The sequence below is a fragment of the Microcaecilia unicolor genome, chromosome 8, assembly GCF_901765095.1.
Source record: "Microcaecilia unicolor chromosome 8, aMicUni1.1, whole genome shotgun sequence".
NCBI classification, from domain to species: domain Eukaryota; kingdom Metazoa; phylum Chordata; class Amphibia; order Gymnophiona; family Siphonopidae; genus Microcaecilia; species Microcaecilia unicolor.
The window spans coordinates 165,712,957-165,734,684 of NC_044038.1; the positions used below are offsets into that span (position 1 = coordinate 165,712,957).

The following is a 21,728-nucleotide window of genomic DNA, read 5'->3' on the forward strand; positions in this document are numbered from 1 at the left end:
CAATTTGGTATTTGACTAGCTGGTATATTTACTTTATGGATCAGGCTTTGATTATTTATTTGTTACATTTGTACCCCACATTTTCCCACCTATTTGCAGGCTCAAAGTGGCTTACATAGTACCGTAATGGCATTCGCCAATTTGGTTTATAACAAATACTGCTTGTATTGTGGTCTAATGAGGTAGGTTTGTATCAGGCAACATGAGGGTCGAAGGGAATGTAGATTGTATATTGTCCAGTAAGATCATTGGTTATGCTGTGTTGCTGGGTGTGGGAATTTATGGTGGATCAATGGGGTAAGCCTTTTTGTAGAGGTTGGTTTGTAGTGATTTCCTGAAGTTTAAATGGTGATGGATTGTTTTCACAGCTTTTGGGAGTGCATTCTATAGTTGTGCACTTATGTAGGAGAAGTAGGATGCGTAAGTTGTATTTAAGTCCTTTGCAATTAGGGTAGTGTAGGTTTAGTTATGATCGTGATGATCGGATTCTGTTCCTGGTGGGTAGATCTATGAGGTCTATCATGTATAATTACAGGGAGAGTTTTTGTTTTAATAATGCATAGGTGTACACTCATAAGAATGCTTCGGCATTCTGAATGCCATTTTGCCTAATTTAACACACCTAACAGCAAAAATGGCCTGCATTAGTTTTGCTATCTGCATGCTCTAAATGCATGATAGCTTTTTTAGGGAGAGGATGTGTTGGGGTGGAATAGGCAGGGAACCATTAACCAAGTTAGTACCCTAACATTTACCACATACTAACTGGTTAACACGGACTTAACATAGGAGCCCTGTCTCCTAAATAGGAGGCAAGTAAGGGATCCCAAGTTAATTTTTTTTTTAATGGCAGCATGCTAATGGTAACGGTACAGTCGGAAATGGAAAAAAAAGACTAATTTTTGGCCATACTAGAAATGGGTGTAGTATGTGAAAAAGAACCACATAAGGATGCATTAAGCCTATTTACTAGCGCAGCTTGGTAGAAGTGCTCCTCTGTTCCTAATTCTATCTTTCCTCTTTCTCCTATTAGTGCTTGCCTAGCTAATTGGCTGGTGTTCTTTTCTACTTGTGATTTGTTTGTTAACCACCTTCATAAGTAGGCATTCCTAAATTTCAGTGCATGCTATTTGCACACTTTTTTTCTGATATGCACCTGCAAGAACCAGTAAACATGCAAAAACCAGTGCATACTGTCAGGAAAGAGTCACTCTAAGAATAATGCACACTATCCCCTGGTTTCTATATATGGCACTAAAAATTGTTCATGTGTGCAATTTGAGTAATAAGCCAAATAGCGTCAGTTAATTGGGTTCTAACAATTAGCATTAATTGGCAATTATTTGGATTTGCATGTGCATCTTGCTATGTGCTACTGTAAGAACAGTGCCCAACTCGGAGTGCTGTTTATAGAATAGCACTCGGCATGCATTTTTTTCAGTGCCCAAATTTCTGTGCCATTTACTGAATCTAGTCCTATGTGCACATCCATTGTTGAACAATATTTGAAACAACTGCCCATCCCTACTGATTTGCATACACTGGCTCCATTATATGCAAATATCTTTCATGCATATTCATTGTGGATATACTGAAAATCTAACTGCTAAGGGGGTACTCCAGGAACGGACTTGGGGAAACACTCTCCTAATGGGTAGCACAGCAGCCTGAAAACCAGCGGAACTAGGTTCAAGTCACTGCAGCTCCTTGAGACTCTGGGCAAGTCACTTAACTCTCTGTTGCCCCAGGTACAAAGTACCTGTACATAATATGTAAATGCCTTGACTGTAAGCACAGAAAGGCAGTATCCCATAGGCCTTGGTGAAGTAAAAGGTTATCTCACAAGAATTAATGAACTAGATAGAACTTTTTCTTTTATTAAAGAGGATGTGGGGACAACCTAGCAAATACAATTTAACAAAATGACATGAGGCTGAGGTGATCCAGGTAAATGGAGAGGTGCCACAGCTCTGAAATTTAATTTATTCCAGTATTTATACCTGCATAACCATCAAGTTCAAAGTAACAAAATTTTAAGATACAAAAATGATTGGCAATGCACTCAACTGCAGAAATGTATATATCATACCAATAATATTCATAAGTACATAAGTATTGCCATACTGGGAAAGACCAAAGGTCCATCGAGCCCAGCATCCTGTTTCCAACAGTGGTCAATCCAGGTCACAAATACCCGGCAAGATCCCAAAAATGTACAAAACATTTTATACTGCTTATCCCAGAAATAGTGGATTTTCCCCAAGTCCATTTAATAACGGTCTATGGATTTTTCCTTTAGGAAGCCGTTCAAACCTTTTTTAAACTCCGCTAAGCTAAACCCTTTACCACATTCTCTGGCAATGAATTCCAGCGTTTAATTACACGTTGAGTGATTAAACTCTGGAATTAGTTCTGCAAATATCCACAGCGTATAACCTGATATTCACATGTGCATGCAATGCACCTTCAGGTCCCATTATAATCTCTGTGCAACATATTGATTCTGCTGTGAATGCATCTCCAATCTCTGTCTCCATGACAATTAGCATGGTCTCCCATGTTTGTGCACATATGGTTTGTTTTACTGGGGACCCTTTTACTAAGCTGTGTTAGGTGCTAACACATGCCTAAGGCAGCAAAAATGACCTAACGAGCTGTATTAAAGCATTTCCGCATTAGTTTTGCCATCTGCAAGCCCTAACCATGCAGTAATTAAAACAAAAGGGGGCAGGGGAATGTCAAGGGTGGACAGTGGCCATGGATGTGCTATTCAGATAGTGTAATGTCATTAGTGTATGCTAACAATAACGCAGACTTAACACAGGACCCAAAATAGGTGGTAATAAGTACTTAGGGTGAACAGCTTGTCCGGAGCCCACCCTTAATGGGGGGGATGAGCCAACTAATTTTTTTCTAGTGCTTGAACTCAGGCCGGGCCTTCTGGTGATTAGGAAGGGAAGGTGAACCTTCATCTGGGCTGTGTTTTGTATGTGGGAGCATGGTTAGCCCTTATTGGGCTGTCATATGCAAGATCTTGCTGGTGGGAATCATTTACCAATGGGGATGTAAATCCATTAGGGGGAGGTGGGTTTAGGATTGCCAATACAAGGCCGGCCCCTCCAAGGACTAGGATCTTTCCCATCCTTTGTTTTCCTAGGAGCTGGCAAGAATGAAGGTTGTTTAGCTTTGTCACAACTTTAGGGGGAGGGGAGTACCTGAGCTAGAGCCTGTGCAGAAGGAGGTCCTTCTGAACAGGGCCTCAATGTCCACACGGCGGTGCACATTGGGCCACAGCGCAATACAGATGTGGAGGTCCACGTCCTGACGGTTTAGCCTAGCTGGCATGGTGGGTTAAGGCATTGCTCTTAAGGCAGGGCCTCAAGGTTCCCTCAGCGGTGTACATTGGGCCCCAACTCAATACGGACATGGCGGTCCATGTCTTGTGGGTTAAGTCTTGTTGATATGGTGGTTAAGGAATTGTGGGCTTTAATGCTTTTGCTATGGCTTCTAGCTGTTAGATGATGGGTAATCAAGTGTTGCTATGGAATAAATAATGTTATTTGTTCTTTATTAGCTCGGGTTCAGTATGTCACCAATAAACAAAGCTGTGGCCTGTTGTACCCAAGCAAATTTCTGGTCTTAATTATTGATATATTGGCATTATATTTAATTGCATGTGATAATTATATCTGAGGAAAAGATAGGTGATAGTTCTCGTATCCCTCCATTAGTGCTTCCATGTTAATTTTTAAAAATGTCCCTGCACTAATTCTGACATTACTACTGCATCTTAGTAAAAGGGTCCCTGGATCAGGAGTAAGATTTTTGTTGTTAAGTGGCATTAGAATATGCACTAAATGTCAGTGCACAGCTCTAAAGCAGGGCCTATTACATTGCCCCTGGTATGGTCAGATTAGGGCTGTACCGAATATTCATATTTGATTTGATTTGGCCCCAAATAGTTCCCTTAATACATTATTCATATTCAGCCAAATAGTGATTTATATTTGAACTAGCCGTTAAGCCCGTTAAAACGGGCAAGTATTGGTATGCTCCCGCCCTTCCTCCTTCCCTCCCTCCCAGCTCCAAGGCCCGATTCCCTCCCAGCTCCAAGGGCCCCCCCTCCGTCCCTCCCAGCCAGCTGCAAGGCCCCCCTCTGTACATCCCTCCCAGCTCCAAGGCTCCCCTACTTCTGACCTCCCATGTCCAGCATCCTCCCTCCTTCCCTGCCAGCTTCAAGGCCCCCAGTCTCTCCCTCCCTCCTAGCTCCAAGGCCCCATTCCCTCCCCTCCCAGCTCCAAGGCCCCCCGTCCAAGCCAGCTCCAAGGCCCCCCTCCGTCCCTCCCCTCCCTTGCAGCTCCAAGGCCCCCTCTCCTCCTTCTGAGCATTTCTCCTGCCTTCCCCTCCCCCCCCCGAGGTCACTGCTATCGCCCCTCCCCCCCGAGGTCGCCACCGGCCCCCCACCACCCGGGCCCTCCCTCCCAGCTCCAAGGCCCGATTCCCTCCCAGCTCCAAGGGCCCCCCTCCGTCCCTCCCAGCCAGCTGCAAGGCCCCCCTCTGTACATCCCTCCCAGCTCCAAGGCCCCCCTACTTCTGACCTCCCATGTCCAGCATCCTCCCTCCTTCCCTGCCAGCTTCAAGGCCCCCTGTCTCTCCCTCCCTCCTAGCTCCGAGGCCCCATTCCCTCCCCTCCCAGCTCCAAGACCCCCCTCCGTCCCTCCCCTCCCTCGCAGCTCCAAGGCCCCCCTCCTCCTTCTGAGCATTTCTCCTGCCTTCCCCTCCCCCCCCCGAGGTTGCTGCTGTCGCCGCTACCGCTCCCCCCCCCCCGAGGTTGCCACTGGCCCCCTCCACCCGGGCTCTCCCTCCCAGCTCCAAGGCCCGATTCCCTCCCAGCTCCAAGGGCCCCCCCTCCGTTCCTCCCAGCCAGCTGCAAGGCCCCCCTCTGTACATCCCTCCCAGCTCCAAGGCCCCCCTACTTCTGACCTCCCATGTCCAGCATCCTCCCTCCTTCCCTGCCAGCTTCAAGGCCCCCTCTCTCCCTCCCTCCTAGCTCCAAGGCCCCATTCCCTCCCCTCCCCGCTCCAAGCCCCCCCCCCCATCCAAGCCAGCTCCAAGGCCCCCCTCCGTCCCTCCCCTCCCTCGCAGCTCCAAGGCCCCCCTCCTCCTTCTGAGCATTTCTCCTGCCTTCCCCTCCCCCCGAGGTCGCTGCTATCGCCCCTCCCCCCCGAGGTCGCCGCTACCGCTCCCCCCCCCCGGGCCCTCTGTTCTACATTTAACTTACAGCACCGAAACCGCAGGCAGATCAGCTCCGTCGGCCTTCCTTCTCTGCCTGTGTCCCGCCCTCGTGTGACGTAACGTCAGCGAGGGCGGGGGACACAGGCTGGGAAGGAAGGCCGACGGGAGCTGATCTGCCTGCGGTTTCGGCGCTGTAAGTTAAATGTAGAAGAGAGGGCCTGGCCTGGTGGAGGGGGTTGGCTGCGGCGACCTGCAGGGGGGGAGAGCAGTAGCATTAGTGGCAGCGTCGACGTCCGTGTGGCAGTGACTGCACTCCTCCTCAGCGCAGAGTTTCCCTCTCTGTTCCGTCATCACGTCTTGACGTGGGGGCGGGACAGAGAGGGAAGTCTCTACTGCGCATTTGCAGGTGAGTCGGTCACTTGCCATTTATATGTATGATAATCTGGGGCTCTACTGTGATAAATCCTACTGAAATAAACACTTGGTCTCTGATTTCACATTCCTTCTTCTATTATTTGTTATGTTAAAGCTCAATGCCCAGTATTCGGACAAATAATATTTTTCATTATTAGTGTTCGGCTGAATAGTAAAATATGCTATTTGGTTCTGCTCTAGGTAAGACATTTCACATTAGGTAGGGAACAGATGACCTTAGTTCCCCACACAAGACAATAAAGGCAGCTCTGGTCAGTGTACAAAATCTTTTATTGCAGGCATGGCTCCTATTCAGTGTCATTTAACAACAACAACAAAATTATCTGTCAGTTTCTACAACTAAGCAGATATAAACAAACAGAGCCTGGGACACAGATTACACTTCCTCTGTGGTGAAGAGTCTTTTTACTCTTCCTAGGAAATTTACTAATTGAACTTCAAGGGCTCCATTCAGTACAGATTGCAGTCATATCATATAGAAAAAAAAATTGCATTGGGAAAAAGTATATTTGGAGGGGAGGGCTATTTTGCACATATAGACTATGAAAAAATGAATGAAGGGACTGGATTCTTCTGTTTCCTAAACCAAGCGATCAGAGTCACTCTGTTTTATCAGCGCCCTGGGGACTCACAAAGACAGTTACTCCTTGGGAGTTTTAAGGACCAGAACGGGTGTATCAGCCTTAAGGCACAAGATCCACCCCCCCCCCCCCCCCCCGTCCAGGCTCCCCAGCATAGTCCATGGACATAGGACCCCACCACCACCACCACTTCCCAGATTCTGTTCATGTGAACACCCCACTGTAAACTACAGCTATCAAAGATATACATGTAGACGTAGTACACAGTAGGGAATGCTGAACTACCGGCATTTAGCTAAGTATGTGCACGCATAATTCTGGACATGACACCTAAATGTGGGCAACCACTTTCTAGAATTGCCCCATCATACACCAGATCTAAAAAGTAAGGTAACTCCTCTATTTCTGCTCAGAACGGAGAGGATTTTAAATGGGAATCGGGGAGTGTGTTTGATTTCCTTCCAGCACTGATACTGCATCAGTTTCTAGATGACTGGAGACGAGACTTTACCATTGCTGAGCGGTGTTTCCCCCCCCCCCCCCCCCCCCCCCCCGCCCACTTTACATACACAGTAGATGTATTTTAGCCATTCATAGTAACATAGTAAATGACGGCAGAAAAAGACCTGCATGGTCCATCCAGTCTGCCCAACAAGACAAACTCATATGTGCTACTTTTTGTGTATACCCTACTTTGATTTGTACCTGTCCTCTTTAATCCTATATATTGTAATGTCGTCTTCCCCTATTAATCATTTCATAAAAAGTTACAGTTTCAAATACATACTTCCGATTCACTCTGTTGCTCTCCATTCATCTTTCCTGGGACCATTTCCACCAGCTTTTTGTTTGTGGGCCAGGACAGAACAGACAGGAAAGTTGGACCTGTACTTTTTCTTGAGCTCGTTGTCAGCACTGTGGGACCAACAGCACCAGATCGAAAACCACGTCCCACCCAGCTACATCCCTTCCCTGCCCTGGCTGCTCACCCGCGGCATTCTCCGGCCCATAGGAGCCGACTCTGTGGGTACACTTGAGCACCCCCAATATTGAGAATTTCCTTGTTTGTGTCAAGGGAAGGGTTATTTCCACTGGGCTTAGCACCCCATAATTTTGAAACGTTGGCTCCTGCTCCGGCCAGTCCGGCAGCAGCAGCTTCCTTCACCTGAAAGGGGGTAGAAGTGGGTAGAGGCACTGGCAGCACGTGTTTGGCACGGGGGGGGGGGGGGGGGACAAAAAAAAACAGTTGTCTACTCTGCAATTTAAGAAGCGGCTGGCGACACTGTGCGCCCGCCCACCTTTGACAGGGAGCCTCCGACCCCCCCCCCCCCCCGCCCCACGTGGTGCTGAGCAGCGGTGGGGGGCTCCGCGGTCCTTCGCCACCGTCCCCTACCCCCCATCAGTCCGATTTGCATAGAGAAGGAAATGTGCTGGGGAGGAGGTGGAATTTGCAGTGAGTTTTACGAGTTCCCTCTCTCTTGGGCTGGTCTTCTCAGACACCTCTCCCGATTAATTGACCGCCAGTAGGAGAAATTCGGATTCGCTCGCGACAGTCCAACAGCAGCGCGAGCGCAGCAGCCTCCCGCGCGAGCTCTTAGCGCCCGCGCAGCCGGGCTTTTCTTTTCCCCCCTCAGAAGCTGGTGGGCGGCCGAGGAAGTTTCTTCACTTTTACCGCGCCGTCATGAGCGTTAGGGAGCAGAGCAGAACGCGCAAAGGCAACGCGGCGGCCCCGGCCGAGCTGTGCCGCTCTCGGGCGAGCTGGGCGACCGCCGGGTGTCTCCTGCTGCTCTCGCTCGCCTCGCTGTTCGCCTGCTGGCTGCTGAACGGGAAGACGGCGGAGCTGCAGAGCAGGGTGAAGGCGCTGGAGGAGCGGGCGACGGGGCTCCCCCAGTCCATGCAGGAGGGCGCGCTGCTCGCCGCCTTGCAGCCCCACATCGAGCGGCTTCTGCAGGAGGTGAGTCCAATGCGGCTCCCCGGCCCTCCCTCTTCTTTTAGCTTGAACTTTTCCCCGGTGACACTGTGAGGACTCGCCTCCCGGGCTTTGGGTCTCCAGGACTAGGAGCCAGCTCAGTGGGTGCCTGCTGTGCACCCCCAATATGTAGCAACCTCCTTTATACCCAGGAAGGGGTCTTTTGTGTTGTGTTTAGCATCCTCAATCGTTTTTAAAAGTTGGCATCTATGTCTCCAGGGTGATTATTTTCAATTCCATATGTGCGTTCAGGGAGGGGTAATTGGGTCTGGGTGAAAAAACCGGGGTGATTTGAGTTGTGTTTGTGTTTAGCAACCCCCCCCCCCCCCCCTAATCTTTTTTTTTTTGAGCTAGCGCTTATATTCCAAGAAGTGGTTAGTTTTGTGCATGAGCCTCATTCCTGCACCAGGGCAATTTTGGAGATGAGCCCAATTGCTCATTTAATAGCAGTAATTCCTGTTAGCAGTTTCCTGCGTTGCTGCTGACATTATTGATTGATTGATTGATTAAGACTAATTTGATATACCGCCTTAAACTAAAATACAGTAAAAACACAATTAAGGGGGGAAAAAAGAGAGCGTGTCAGATGTTTGGAAAATTTAGTTACAGTAACAGAGTGCATGGCAGAAAAAGATCAATTGATCCGTCCAATTTGTTCCGTTATCCCTGTCAACATGGGAGATGTGTGTGCAAGCCAAAGTCCTCCTATATTAGGGATCATGTAATGAACCACTAGCTGCAACACGTAATAGGGAACTCAACTGATCGCCAACCAATTAGTTCACCATCCAACTGGTCCAGCACTAGGTGGAAGGTGAAGTTACCTGCATTTCCATATGTGTATGGATGTGTTTTAAAATAAAGCGTTTAATATTGAGGAGAACACCGTGAGTTGATAGATATATTCTTTCTGTGATGGTCCTTTCTTAGCACCATACAATATTATTATTATTATTATTATTTATTGCACTTGTATCCCACATTTTCCCACCTATTTGCAGGCTCAATGTGGCTTACAAAGACCTGTTATGGCATCGCCATTCCAGGGTAAAAGATACAATTGGTGTTACATAGAGATTAAGGATAATAAAGAAGAACTAAGCAAACAATTATAGAAAGAAGGCATTCAGAGTCAGGGTAGAGTGGTGAAGTGTTATAATAAGCTATGGATTCTCATGGTAGGCCTTGTGGAAAAGATAGGTTTTCAGAGATTTGCGAAAGTTCATTATTTCGTTAATTGTTTTCAAGTTTGTTGGTAGTGCATTCCACAATTGTGTGCTCATGTAGGAAAAGCTGGTTGCATGTGTTAGTTTGTATTTTAACCCTTTACAGCTGGGGAAGTGTAGATTAAGATATGTGCGGGGGGGGGGGGGGGGAATATGTAAGAAAATAGGAGATCAAGACACTATTTGTCTGAAAGTCTTATGTAATGTAGTGGTCCTGAACAGATCTGATTAGATAGACACAGTAGGTGAATTGCCTTTTTGGTTTGGAGTACCCATTAAAAGAAAATCCCAGCCAAAAACTGTGAACCCTTTTCACATTCCTGCTCTTCAAATTAACTGGGTGATTTTTTTTTTCTTACTACATGCGTTCTTCAGTACCATACTAGTACTGGGGATCACATAGCAGCTCGGATATCTTATTCAGCACTTTCTAGATTTTCTTTCCTAGAGATAAAATTGGAGAAATCCCTTAAGACCCTTAGCAGATTTTGGGAAAAAAAACCCAAGACACAGGCTGTTCCAGAATAGATCTTCTCAAGAACTAGCAAGGCAGAGAGCGCAAGTCAAAATTGGCAAACCAGGGGGTCCTTTTGCTAAGCTGCAGTGAAAAGGGCCCTTCGCTAGTGGAGGGGGCCATTTTTGCCATGCACTGTGGCCCTTTTTACCACAACAGGTAAAAATGCCTGAAAATAGCCATGGCCATGTAGTAAGATTGCTCTTACCGCGTGGCCATGCAAGGGGGGACCACTTACCGCCACCCACTGAGGTGGCAGTAAGGGCTCCTGCGCTAACCCTGCGGTAACCAGGTAGCGCGCAGTGCTGCCCGATTACTGCTGGGTTAGCACCACACTAGAAAATAGCCAGCTATTTTTCCCTAGCGTGGCAAGTGGCATGTGCTGGGGTTGGAACTACCACTGGTGCCCTCGTTGGGCGACCAGTAGTTCCAGATTAGCGTGCAGTAAGCTCGCTTTGTAAAAGGGCCCCCAAGAGAGCTTATGGATTAATATTGGAAAGGCAGGTTCTTTAAAGTTTATGTACCACATTTCAAAATCGAGCTGATGGTCAGGATTACCTACTTGATTTCACAAAGACTTTTACATCTCATGTGGAATTTGTGTTAACCCCCGCTTTTTTTTTTTTTTTTTGCGTGGATGTTCTGGATGTGTTCAACATTGTGCATTGTGGCAGGGCACTGGGGGAAGTCTTTTTTGCAGAAAAGTGAGCTGCGGAATTTGTCTTTGCAATTGTTCACAAGGAAACCCGTAGTGCATAATACCTAATAAGAACAGAATTATTAAAACGCAATGAGCCAACATTTGTAAATACTATGTGCTCTTATTCTAAATAAATCTGATCATCCTAAATATTTTTTTTGTCGTATGAAATGGGAAAGCAGGTTAGACTTCACTTTGCAACTAGTCAATCAATGAAAACTGATTTTCCCTAATGTATCAGGGTTTTTAATCTAAATACTAGACTATTGCACCTATGGCTAATTATTGATATTTATTCTGGGGTTTACATCATTTGGTGATACATGATCTGTTTTGTTTCATTGTTTGACCAGTTGTTTGTCTAATTAGTCTTTGGCTGTTGTGAATATTCTCTGTGAAATGATTGTTTATACTGTGAGATTTTACTTATAAATGTCAATTACTGCAGCCACAGTAAAGCACTTTCATGTTCTGGAAATGGTTAGTGGGATACTTATCCTGGATGTTTTATGTCAAAGAGCTAGTTGGCTTGTGTGCTGGCACAGGATATAGTCTGTGTTAGCTGAAGCTCTCTTACAGTAGTTGAGTTGTAGAACAGTTTTTCCTTTTAAGGATGTGCATTCATTAGCCTATATTACAAAGCTGCGTTACCAGTACTGCCCCCAATGCGCGGCTTTTCTGGCGTGTCTGATTTTTTGTGTGTGTGTTGGGGTTTACCCAGCGGTAATTGGGCAGCACCGCTTGAGGTACTGCGGGAGCCCTTATTGCCTCCTAACTAGGTGGCAGTAAGGACTCTTCCCCTCCTCCAAAATGGGCACGCGGCAAGTGTTTCACTTACTGCACGGCCATTTCTGTCCTCTGCTTGGAATTTCCTTTTTCCAGGTGATGGTAAAAGGGGCCTATAGTGCCTGTAACATTATTAAACATAAGGACCCTATAAACATAAATATGTGAACATTTAACAAATGAATGTGCACACAACTGATTTGTACATGATAAAAAGTTTTAATGCATGTAAAAAAAATGTTTTATGAAGAAACTGAAAACTCAACAATTGAGACAAGACCAAAAAACTGAGAAGAAACCAAAAGAGTTTTTTTTTTTCGCTTGGCACATACCCACATCCCATTATAAAATGTGTTTCATTTTATAAATGTGTAAAACAGTATCAATAACTCAAATTTGACATGTTACGTGGTTGAGGAGTGGGCTGGCTATTTTATTATTCCCCCTCCTTAATCACTTGTTTATCTCTTAAAACAACTACAAAGGCAAGTTTCAAACTGAATAGTTTTCATGCTGTAGAAACAATCTAAATCCATTTTCTGTTCAGGACAACAGAATGGGGGGGGGGGGGGGGGGGGAAGAAATCTAGTTCCAAATTGTGAGACGCTTTTTAAAATGCTCTTACATATATATTAATAAATGTAAAAAAAAAAGATGCGAAAAGCATGTGGAGCATGGTTTTAGTCCTCTGTTTATGTTGCGTGTGTGGTTTATTTATTTATTTATTTATTGCATTTGTATCCCACATTTTCCCACCTATTTGCGGGCTCAGTGTGGCTTACAATAAGACTTGAATAATAGAAATATATTTGTTACGACTAGGTTATGGATTACATTGAACAGAGTTGTGCGAGACATTCGAATATCATTGGGAGTATAACAATGGGACATCACCATAGAAACATTGGTTGTGGTGGGGCGGAATGATGTTGCCTGTGTGTGTGGTGGTGGTGGGGGGATGTTGTTGCCTGTGCATTTGGATATGTGTTTCTGTGTTGTCTGTGAGTCAGGGGAAGGGAGTCTGTGTTACCTGTGTGGGTGTATATGTGTGCATGTATATGAGTATCTGTATTTAATAGAGACATAGGAGTCATCTTACTAAAGGGTGTTCAGCCCTTCCCCCCCGATTCTATAAAGGTAGACAAAAATTGCTTGTGCAAATGTATGTGTTCTCACGATTTTGTTGCACAATTTAATAGAATAATGAACCAATTAGTGTCCATAATTGGCTTTTTAACAAGTAATTATTGACACTAATTAGATTTAATTGGGACTTACGCACATAAGGTTAGGTGTGGGATTCACACCTAAAATTTACACATGGCCCGATAAAGGGGGAGGGGCGCAGAAATGGAGGTCATGGGCATTTCGGGGTGGATTCAAATGTAAATTTAGGTGTGGGCATCTGCACCATATTTTGGGCCCTGTTTACTAAGCCACGCTGTAGGCACATAAACGTTTTCAGCGTGCACTAATGCTAGAGACAACCATAGGAATATAATGGGTGTCTCTATCATTAGCGTGTGCTAAAATGTTAGCACGCCTACAACGTATGCATTGTGGATTTCCTAAAAATCTGACTAACTAGGTATGTCCCAAAGACTGGGTTGAGAAGCACTATCCAAGAGGAGGTATCGGCAGCAGTTAATACAGCACCATAGATAGAACACCAAACCACCTGATCCCCCTAGCTGCAATCCCCCACCCTCTGATCCTCCTTCCCTGAGTCACATCAACAACTCTTCCCTTCAAAGAGGCAGCCAACTCTGCCTGACCTTCTCTGGTGCCAGTTGACCCCTAGCGATAGTCTTACAGTATTACCACTAGGGGTCATGCTACCAAAAAAGGAGCAAAAGTAGTACTGTGGGACTACTGCTAGGGGGTCAGTTGATGCCATTTTGAACTTGATGTTGGAGAGGGCAGGAGCAACTGGGTATCATTGCAGTCCTTTGCACCTAGATGCCAAGAAGCCTCAGGTAGGACCTGTGGGTCTTTGGGGGGGGCAGTTAATTCTTTGGGAGGGGAAGAAAGATGCTGTTTGCACAGGTAGAGGGAGGGGGTTTGCCAACTTGACTCAGGGAGTTGAAGGGAGAAAGATTGCTGATGTGACTTGGTGGGATCGGATGTGGAGGGCTGCCAAAAGGGGGATTGAGTTGGTTTGGTGTTCTGTCACAAAATGCATAGCCATCCGCCTGGGGCTACACCAAAAAAGAAGGACAAATTCTGTCACAAAACATCTAGCCACTTGCCTGGGGCTACCTCGTGGCCATTTAGAGGATCTATCCCCTGCACAGCTCAGGTTCACCTGCACCTGCCACTTGTACTCTACACTAGCATCCTCCTCCCACTGACTGGGTGCCACCTGCTTCTGGGCAAGTCTCCCACTCTCAAATTATCCCCAGTGATTCCTAGATTACTGGGGCCACACTCCTAGTTCTCCCACAGTTCCTAGTAAGCACTCACAGACCCAACACACAAACCACCAGGATTCTTAGCGTTTTTTTTTTTTTTTTTTACTAAAGCTTAGCTCAAGTTATCTGCAGCAGGGCCCATAGGAATAAAATGGGCCCTGCTGTAGATAACTCGAGCTAAGCTTTAGTAAAAGACCCCCTTAGTCAGCCCAGACAAGCAGAGGCAATAAACTAAAAATGTTTATTGTCATGAGAAAAAATTTGAACAACAAACAGAAAAGGTGCAATCAACAAAACAGTAACAAGTAAGTGAAATATGGCTCAATTATAACACTATTTAAACATTTGTATACTACCTAAATAGTATCTGGGGAGATCAGGATATATAGCTGCTCACAAGTTATTAAATATAACTGTTTACAGGGCTTCAGCAAAGAGATCTTTCTTTCTCTTCTTCCTGGAAGAAACTGAAGGCAAAACTAGTAACTCCTGGTTAACTTCAAACTCCAGGCCAATCAGAGCCCAGAACAACAGCATTTGAAAATAGCTGGCCACATCACTACAGGCACTTCCTCTCTGTGCTTAAACTAAAGAAGGAATCATTCACCACCTGCTGGCCAAACTAGAGAAATACATTGCAGGAAAATATCAAAACAATTATCACAGGCTTAAAACCCACTGTTTTGTCACATGTTCTAGCTATGGGGCTGTGGTAAATGCACTGATGCACCTGTACTATCTGCTGAAGCATTTAACAGAGATCTGTGCTCTAAGTGTCTACCTTGTATGGTAAATGCAGGCGAAATAATGGCCACATTGAATGTTGTGTAGTAAAATAAAGTAAACTTTTTGTCATTTTTACTTTTACTTTTATTGAAGTACTAGTAAAAAAGGCCCGTTTCTGAGACCAATGAAACGGGCGCTAGCAAGGTTTTCATCGGAACGTGTATGTTTGAGAGAGTGTGTGTGATAGTGACTGTGTGAGAGAGACAGAGTGAATGTGCGAGTGTGTGGGTGTGTGACATAGAGTGAGGCTGTGTGTGTGAGAATGAGAATGTTTGTGTGTGAGAAAGAATGAGAGTGTGCGGCAGGGGCCCTCCCTCCATCTCCCACCCTCTTTCCCCCTCCCCCTTGTCTTCCCTCCCCCCTTCCTTCCCCTTCCCCTCTCCTTTTTCCTCCCCTCCCCCTCCCAGTTTCAGTGTCGTGGCCCCCCTCCCTCTGCCTTTCAGTGTCGTGGCCCCCCTCCCTCTGCCTTTCAGGGTTGTGGCCCTCCCTCCCTCCCACTGCCACGTTCAAGCTGGCTCCCTCCCACTGCCACATTCAAGCTGGCTCCCTCCCTCGCTCCTTCCCACGTTCAAGCTGGCTGGTTCGTTCCCTCCCTTCCTCCGACATTCAGGCTGCCTGCCTGCCTGACTCCCTCCCTCCCACGTTCAGGCTGGCTCACTCCCTCGTTTCCTCCCATGTCAGTGCGCCTCCCTGGACGTCATCACGTTGTTACGCAAGTGCGGGGCGATGGTACTCCTCCATTATTTCTTGCAGGCGATGCGTGTGACGCCACGATCGGATGGGTGATGCGATTCGTTGACCTCCCCCCTCCCAGCTTCACTGTTGTGGCCCCCTCCCTCCACCTTGTAGGGTTGTGGCCCTCCCTCCCTCCCACTGCCACGTTCAGGCTGGCTCCCTCCTTCCCTTCCACGTACAGGCTGGCTTGCTGGCTGGCTCGTTCCCTCCCTCTCTGCGACGTTCAGGCTGCCTGCCAGCCTCCCTCCCTCCCACGTTCAGGCTGGCTCACTCCCTCCCTCCCACATTCATGCTGCTTTCCTCCATCGCTTCCTCCCGTGTCAGTGCTCCGCCCTTGACGTCATCACGTTTGACGCGAGGGCGGGGCAAACACTCATGGAGAAAAAGCGATCTACATCATGACATTTTAGAATGTTGGGAGACTTGAGGCTTCATTAGAACGTTGGAGGTGTGTTTTATATAGAGAGATTAGTTTCACCAATTTTTACTACTTTTACCTAGTTACTTCTGATGCAGTTAAAAGTAAAAAGTAAAAGTGGCAGACAGACCTAAATGATGATTCCTCAGTAAACCAAATGAAACAGCAAAACATGGAACAGGATTTTGCAATTGCAAAGCTCGTCACACTAACAGTGGATCATCTCATCTTAAATTTAGCTGTTCATGGAATATAACCTATGAGAACAGTGGAGTTGCCTGTGCTTGTTGAATTAGTTACTGGTCTCCAGCCGAAACAGAACAGTGATGAGCTGGGTCTCTTTGAAGTGGAGATGAAGCAGAAGCTGGTTGCAATTCCTGGTGATCAGATATATGTCTCTATCACAACAGATTGCTGGTCATTCCATGGAAAATTTTACATTGGGGTGATTGTCCACTGGATTGATAGAGTCTTTAGAGAGGAAGTCTGCTTGTCTGGCTTTAAGACTGAAGGGTTCCCACACATTTGATGTTCTTATATCAGTTCTTGAAGATGTTCAAATAGAGCTTGCCATTAGATGAAAAATCCCAACTTTGTGAATGTCCTTTCTGTAATTGGACAGCATGACAATGATAACGAAGATGAAGATATTGATTTCGAGGATGATAGTAAAGTACATTAGTGGTTCTGCACAACACAGTCTTAAGGAGAAATGAAATATGTATATTGGTATGACTGACTCTTGGGTGAGTGTTTTCAGGCTTTTATATAAATGGAGTTCCTCATGTTTTATTGTATGAATATTTACTGTAAACCTCTTTGATAAAAGTTAAGCAGTATATTAAATTTTAAAATAAACATAAACATAAAAAGATGAAGGTGCAAGTAATGAATTAGACAGCACTACTTCTAATGCAGATGATAATGGCACCACCGTGGGTGAATCTGTTCATAAAGGTGGATAATAAATCCCCATAAATAAATGGCAATGCTGATGATAAGGTATTTTTTGCTTTATGGAAGTCAGTGTTTCAGACAGAGACCTTGTCCCTAAATTCAGCACTATCAAATGGAAAAATGTTTTTGTGTATAAATCTAGACTTTAGATTAAATATACCTGTACTTTAGTTCTGCATACAAACAATTCTTATTATTCTAGCATTTTTATCTGGATCTTCTCCTTTATTTCACATGAAAAAAATCATAAACTGTTCATCTTGGAAGCTTTCACTTAGTCTAGAACACATTGCTAGCTGTCAGCCTCAGAAAAAAACTGCACAAATGTTATTGTTGTATTATAAGTGTTTAAAGCGTGTTGGGATCTTATTTGAATGAAAAACACTGCATAAATCTTTTTAGCATTCCAGGCTCTGCTGAACATAATAAGTTTCAGTGTGCAGCTCAAAACTCAAGCCCTGTCCTGCAGACAGAAATATGAAAATGTTGGCTGAATAAACTTGACATATCTTCTGAAAATATGAACAGAAGCTAAGACTTAAAATGCTGAACATGGTGGAGAAATGTATTAATTCAGTGTAAAAACAATACAGTTAAAAGACTATCAATAAAGAGGTCAGGTATAAAGGATATGCTTATGAAATTAACAAATGTTTTTAGAAATAAAAACTTTAAGGACCCTCTTATGCAGTCTTAGTGTGCTGATAAAGGTTTACCGCAAGATGCACTAATGTGTCCTGTGTGTAATTTCCCTCTTTGCGTGTGGTAATCGCATGGTATTAATTTTTTCCTATTTTTTTTTAGGAGGGGGCATGGCATGGGTGGGAAATAGGTGGAGTGGGTGTGGAAACGTTAACCAGCTAGAGCATTTACATTACCACATTCTATCTGGTTAACACGGACTTATCACGGATGCCCTTAGCACCTCCTAAATAGGAGATGGTAAGTGTTCCTGTTGCCAATACCGTGCAATAATGGAAAAATTAGTGCAGGACAGGTAAAAAAATATAAAAAGTCCTTATTTTACAGCCGCTGTAAAAATGGGCTCAGTGCGTTTGAAAGTTCAGCATTAGGACGCACTAAGCTGATTTATAAGCACAGCTTAGTAAAAAGTCCCCTAAGTCTGATAAACGCCTTTCTTTATAAAGTCGGATGGAAAGTGGGCTGAATGCTAAATGTAAAAAAAACACATTACATAGAAATAAAAGTAAATAAATACAAAACAAAATGAACAAAAGAATATAAGGTGATACCTTTTTCTTGGGTTAACTTAATACACTTTTTGAATAGTTTTCAGAAGATAAAACTCTTTTCCTGAACTCTGGACTACCATAGTGTTCACACTATTTGATCTATTACATATCACTACCCTCCATTTAACCTCTTTCTTCCCCTTCCCCCCCCCCCCCCCCCCCCCCCCCACCCCTACTCAGTGGCAATCTCAGGTTATAGTATCCTTGAATGCATTATATTCTCTCCTTTTCACATAAGCTATGTTATACCTTTTCTGAAGTCTTTCTTTTTCATGCTATATCTTTATAGTCTAGCAGTGACCAAAACTGTCAGCCATCCTTCTAGGTGGCTTCTTTCTATAAATTGTTATGCATTGGTTCTTAACATGTATGCTATTTTCTTCAGCACCTTTTTGAGTAAAAATGATCGTATGTGTTTTTGAGGATTTGAAAGATTAGCTGCTACATTCTAACTTTTCCCATGCTGGAGAGAGAGAAAAACTAAAGCCTCCCCATTTTTTCTTCTGGCATAGAAACTGAGGGAAGGACTGGCCAAGCTTCGGACAGTACGAGAAGCCCCTCCTGAATGTCTCTGCCCACCAGGTAGGTGGAACAGTCAATTTCTCATTCTGATTAGGCCCACCCATGTCTTTAATTACATATTGTCAGCAACTTATAACACTTTTACTGGATCTTGACATATGAGCCCTTCTCTCCCCCTCCTCTGCCTCATATTTATTGGCACACATGTTAAACAGAGCATTAGCATAAGAACTTACATTGACTGGAGTACATTTGTGTGGAGACTATGTGGATCTGGCAGAATTGTGTCTAGATATTTTTAAACGCTGGCTGATGCCTGCTGATTTGATACTCAGTGCCAGCACCTGTCCAAGTACTGGCATGGACTGTGCAAGCAGTTGGTGGTCTGCCAGGAGTTACCTGGGTACCACCAATATTCAATGGCAGCACCCAGGTATTTACCTGGTTAACATAGGACAAACATTTTGCTGCCCTAAGTTAACTGGATAGTTAGCCGCTTACTGCCACTGAATTTCGGTGGTGCCTGGGTAACTCCTGAATCCACTCCAGACCACCACAGCACTAACCATATAGGACTAGATTCCATATGTGGCGTCTGAAAAATCGGCACCCAAAAAATTTCCACCTAGGCGTATTCTCTAAACTGTGCCTAAATCTAGGCATGGTTTATAGAATATGCCTATTAGCCATGTCTACACCTAATTCTAGGTGCATCCATTGGTGTAAATATAGACAGGTGCATGTAGATTTTCAGCCACGTTAAAAGTGGCCTCAGTGTGCAGGGAAATCCATGTGCTAATCATAGCGCATGGCCCCTTTTCCCACAGCTTAATAAAAGTCCCCTTTATCTGCTGTTATATTCTATACTTTTTATGGGTTTGTGGATGGGCTGGGGTGAGCCATATAAGGCTATCTCAGTGGCTTAGCTGTAGTGCAATGTATAGTTATCCAGGGGATTTGAGTTCAATTCTTGGGTCAGGTCTTTGGGCCCTGGACTGATAGACGTAGGGATTTTACAGAGGCAGTGTTACCAACCCCTGAGAAGAGGGAGCCTTAATCTAGGCATAACAGTGACATCCAGTGGCTAGATTTAGATCCCAAAATTGCAGGGTTCCAGCAGAAGCCATGATGTATGGATTCTTGCTGAGGGCTCTCACTGCAATGATGACTGGGTTAAGTGAACTGGAAGGGGATATAAAATAAAAAAGTGAGTATTTGCAAAAGGAATGTTCATGTTGCTCTCAGCTCTGCTTCCATTTGAGCTAGAAGCCCACAGGAGCAGGAGGTAAGTGCTGAGCTCTTCCACCAAATTGTGGTGAAGTCCTTATATTGTTCCTACAGAGTTATTTACCATTTTCCCACTTATAGGTTCTTTCAGCAGACAGATTAGAAAGCCATTTAAACAATGCCTATTTATGCATTTAAGTTCAGCAGATGAAGTAGTATACATACATTTATGTAACATCTAATCCAAAAATTACAATGTATCCGTATTAGAACCATTGATCCTAAGTACTAAAGCATGGTGAGTTCAGACTTGGGAAACTTTTCACAACTCATATGGATTTGAGGTATTTGTTTTAATCATTTCTTGTTATTTTATAGATTTATATTATTTGTAATGTTATTTTATTGCATGTGTTTTATTTTTATGTCTTTACTTTTTTGTTTTTCATTTGTTTTGCTTATTATTTGTGATCCATTCTGTACCTTGTTAGATTGAAAGGACAGACTACAGATGCTGATATTAAATTAAATCATGGTTATATGTGTACAATATGTTATTTATTCATCAGTACTTGCTATGTACATAGTGCCAGTGAATAATAAATAACTTGAAACATCTAGATTAGACATTTCAAATTAATCCCTCATGTCCTGCTGTTTATTAAGCTCAGTATTTACAAAATTAGGAAGGAATTTCTCTTATTCCCCCTTACATTGGCAAAACTAAGCTAAAAATCTGCAATTACCTGTTTTCGATCAGGTGCATGCTATCTGGATGACATTTGCTGTCCCCTCCCTTTCTTCTGTGCTCTCATATTTTGACTTGCTCATATCATGTAACTTGAGTATGATAACTATCAGATTGCTTCATCCACACCTCTAGTTTTTACTGCTCATCTGCTTTTCATGGTCTCTGAAAGCAATAAATCATGTATATAGTCCTTGCGTTGCTTTGACATGGGTCTTTCTGGATTTTGACTGACAGGCAAGGGTGTTTTTCTCCTATCTGTGATGAAACAGCATACTGTTTTCATGGTGTAAATACGTAATGGGTTTGTGATGCATTGGATGTGTTTTTCAAAGTCTTTGAGTGAGACTATAGCTGATAGGTTAGATTCTGTGAACAGATCAAAGCTAATAATAGATCAAAGGATTTGCAAATAGACTCCTAAGCATAGCTTCTCAAATTACAAAAGGCAGATAGATGGAATTCAGTGGCAACTGCTTATATGTGTGTGTGCTTTTTTCACTATAGAACTTCAAATTGGCATTAATGATCGTTCAGATACATTTCCACATTTTAGCTGACACAGAAGACTTTTATGGGTCTGCACAGTGGCAGTGTTGCCTAGTAAGAGATTTTTCAGCCCTGCTTCTGCTTTTCTGGCTGAGCTGAGCTGGAGATACTGGATTTGGATTTAATTACATGCCTTTTCCAAAGCAGAGTTCAAGGTGACTTAACATTTGAAGTCCAGTAGGTATTTTCCTGCACCAGAGAGCTTACAATCCAAAGTTTCTAGGCCAAGCATTGACTTGTCCAAGGTCACAAGGAGTGTTACTGGAAGAAACCTAGGGGCCCTTTTACTAAGCTGTGTACTACTTACTACTACTTATCATTTCTATAGTGCTACCGGACTTACGCAGCGCTTCACACTTGAAAATGGAGAGACAGTCCCTGCTCAATAGAGCTTACAATCTAATTATGACAGACAGACAGGACAATTAAGGGATAAGGGTTAGGTCAGACAGGACATATCAGGGATAGGGGACAGTTGAAGGTTTAGGAGTTAAAAGCAGCCTACGCATGCCAAGTTGGAGTTACTGCCCAGTTACCGTGTGGCCCTTCCGGTAATTTCAATTTTGGCACGCATCCACTACACGCGTCTGAAAAATATTTTTTATTTTCTGGCGCACGGCAGCTACGCGCATCAAGTGGCATTTGACACGTGTAAACCATTACCACCCGGTTACCA

General features: G+C 44.4%; 1 protein-coding gene across 1 annotated transcript in view; it reads left to right on the top strand.

Annotated features, from left to right (window-relative positions):
• The first annotated feature begins 7,659 nt into the window (after positions 1 to 7,659).
• The window catches only part of COL23A1 (collagen type XXIII alpha 1 chain), a 463,688-nt gene continuing 449,619 nt past the window's right edge, over positions 7,660 to 21,728 (top strand). Inside the window, exons 1-2 of the mRNA XM_030213109.1 lie at positions 7,660 to 8,205; positions 18,519 to 18,588. Of these exons, the coding sequence (XP_030068969.1) occupies positions 7,933 to 8,205; positions 18,519 to 18,588 (343 nt within the window). The 5' untranslated portion in view covers positions 7,660 to 7,932. The remainder of the gene's footprint in view (positions 8,206 to 18,518; positions 18,589 to 21,728) is intronic.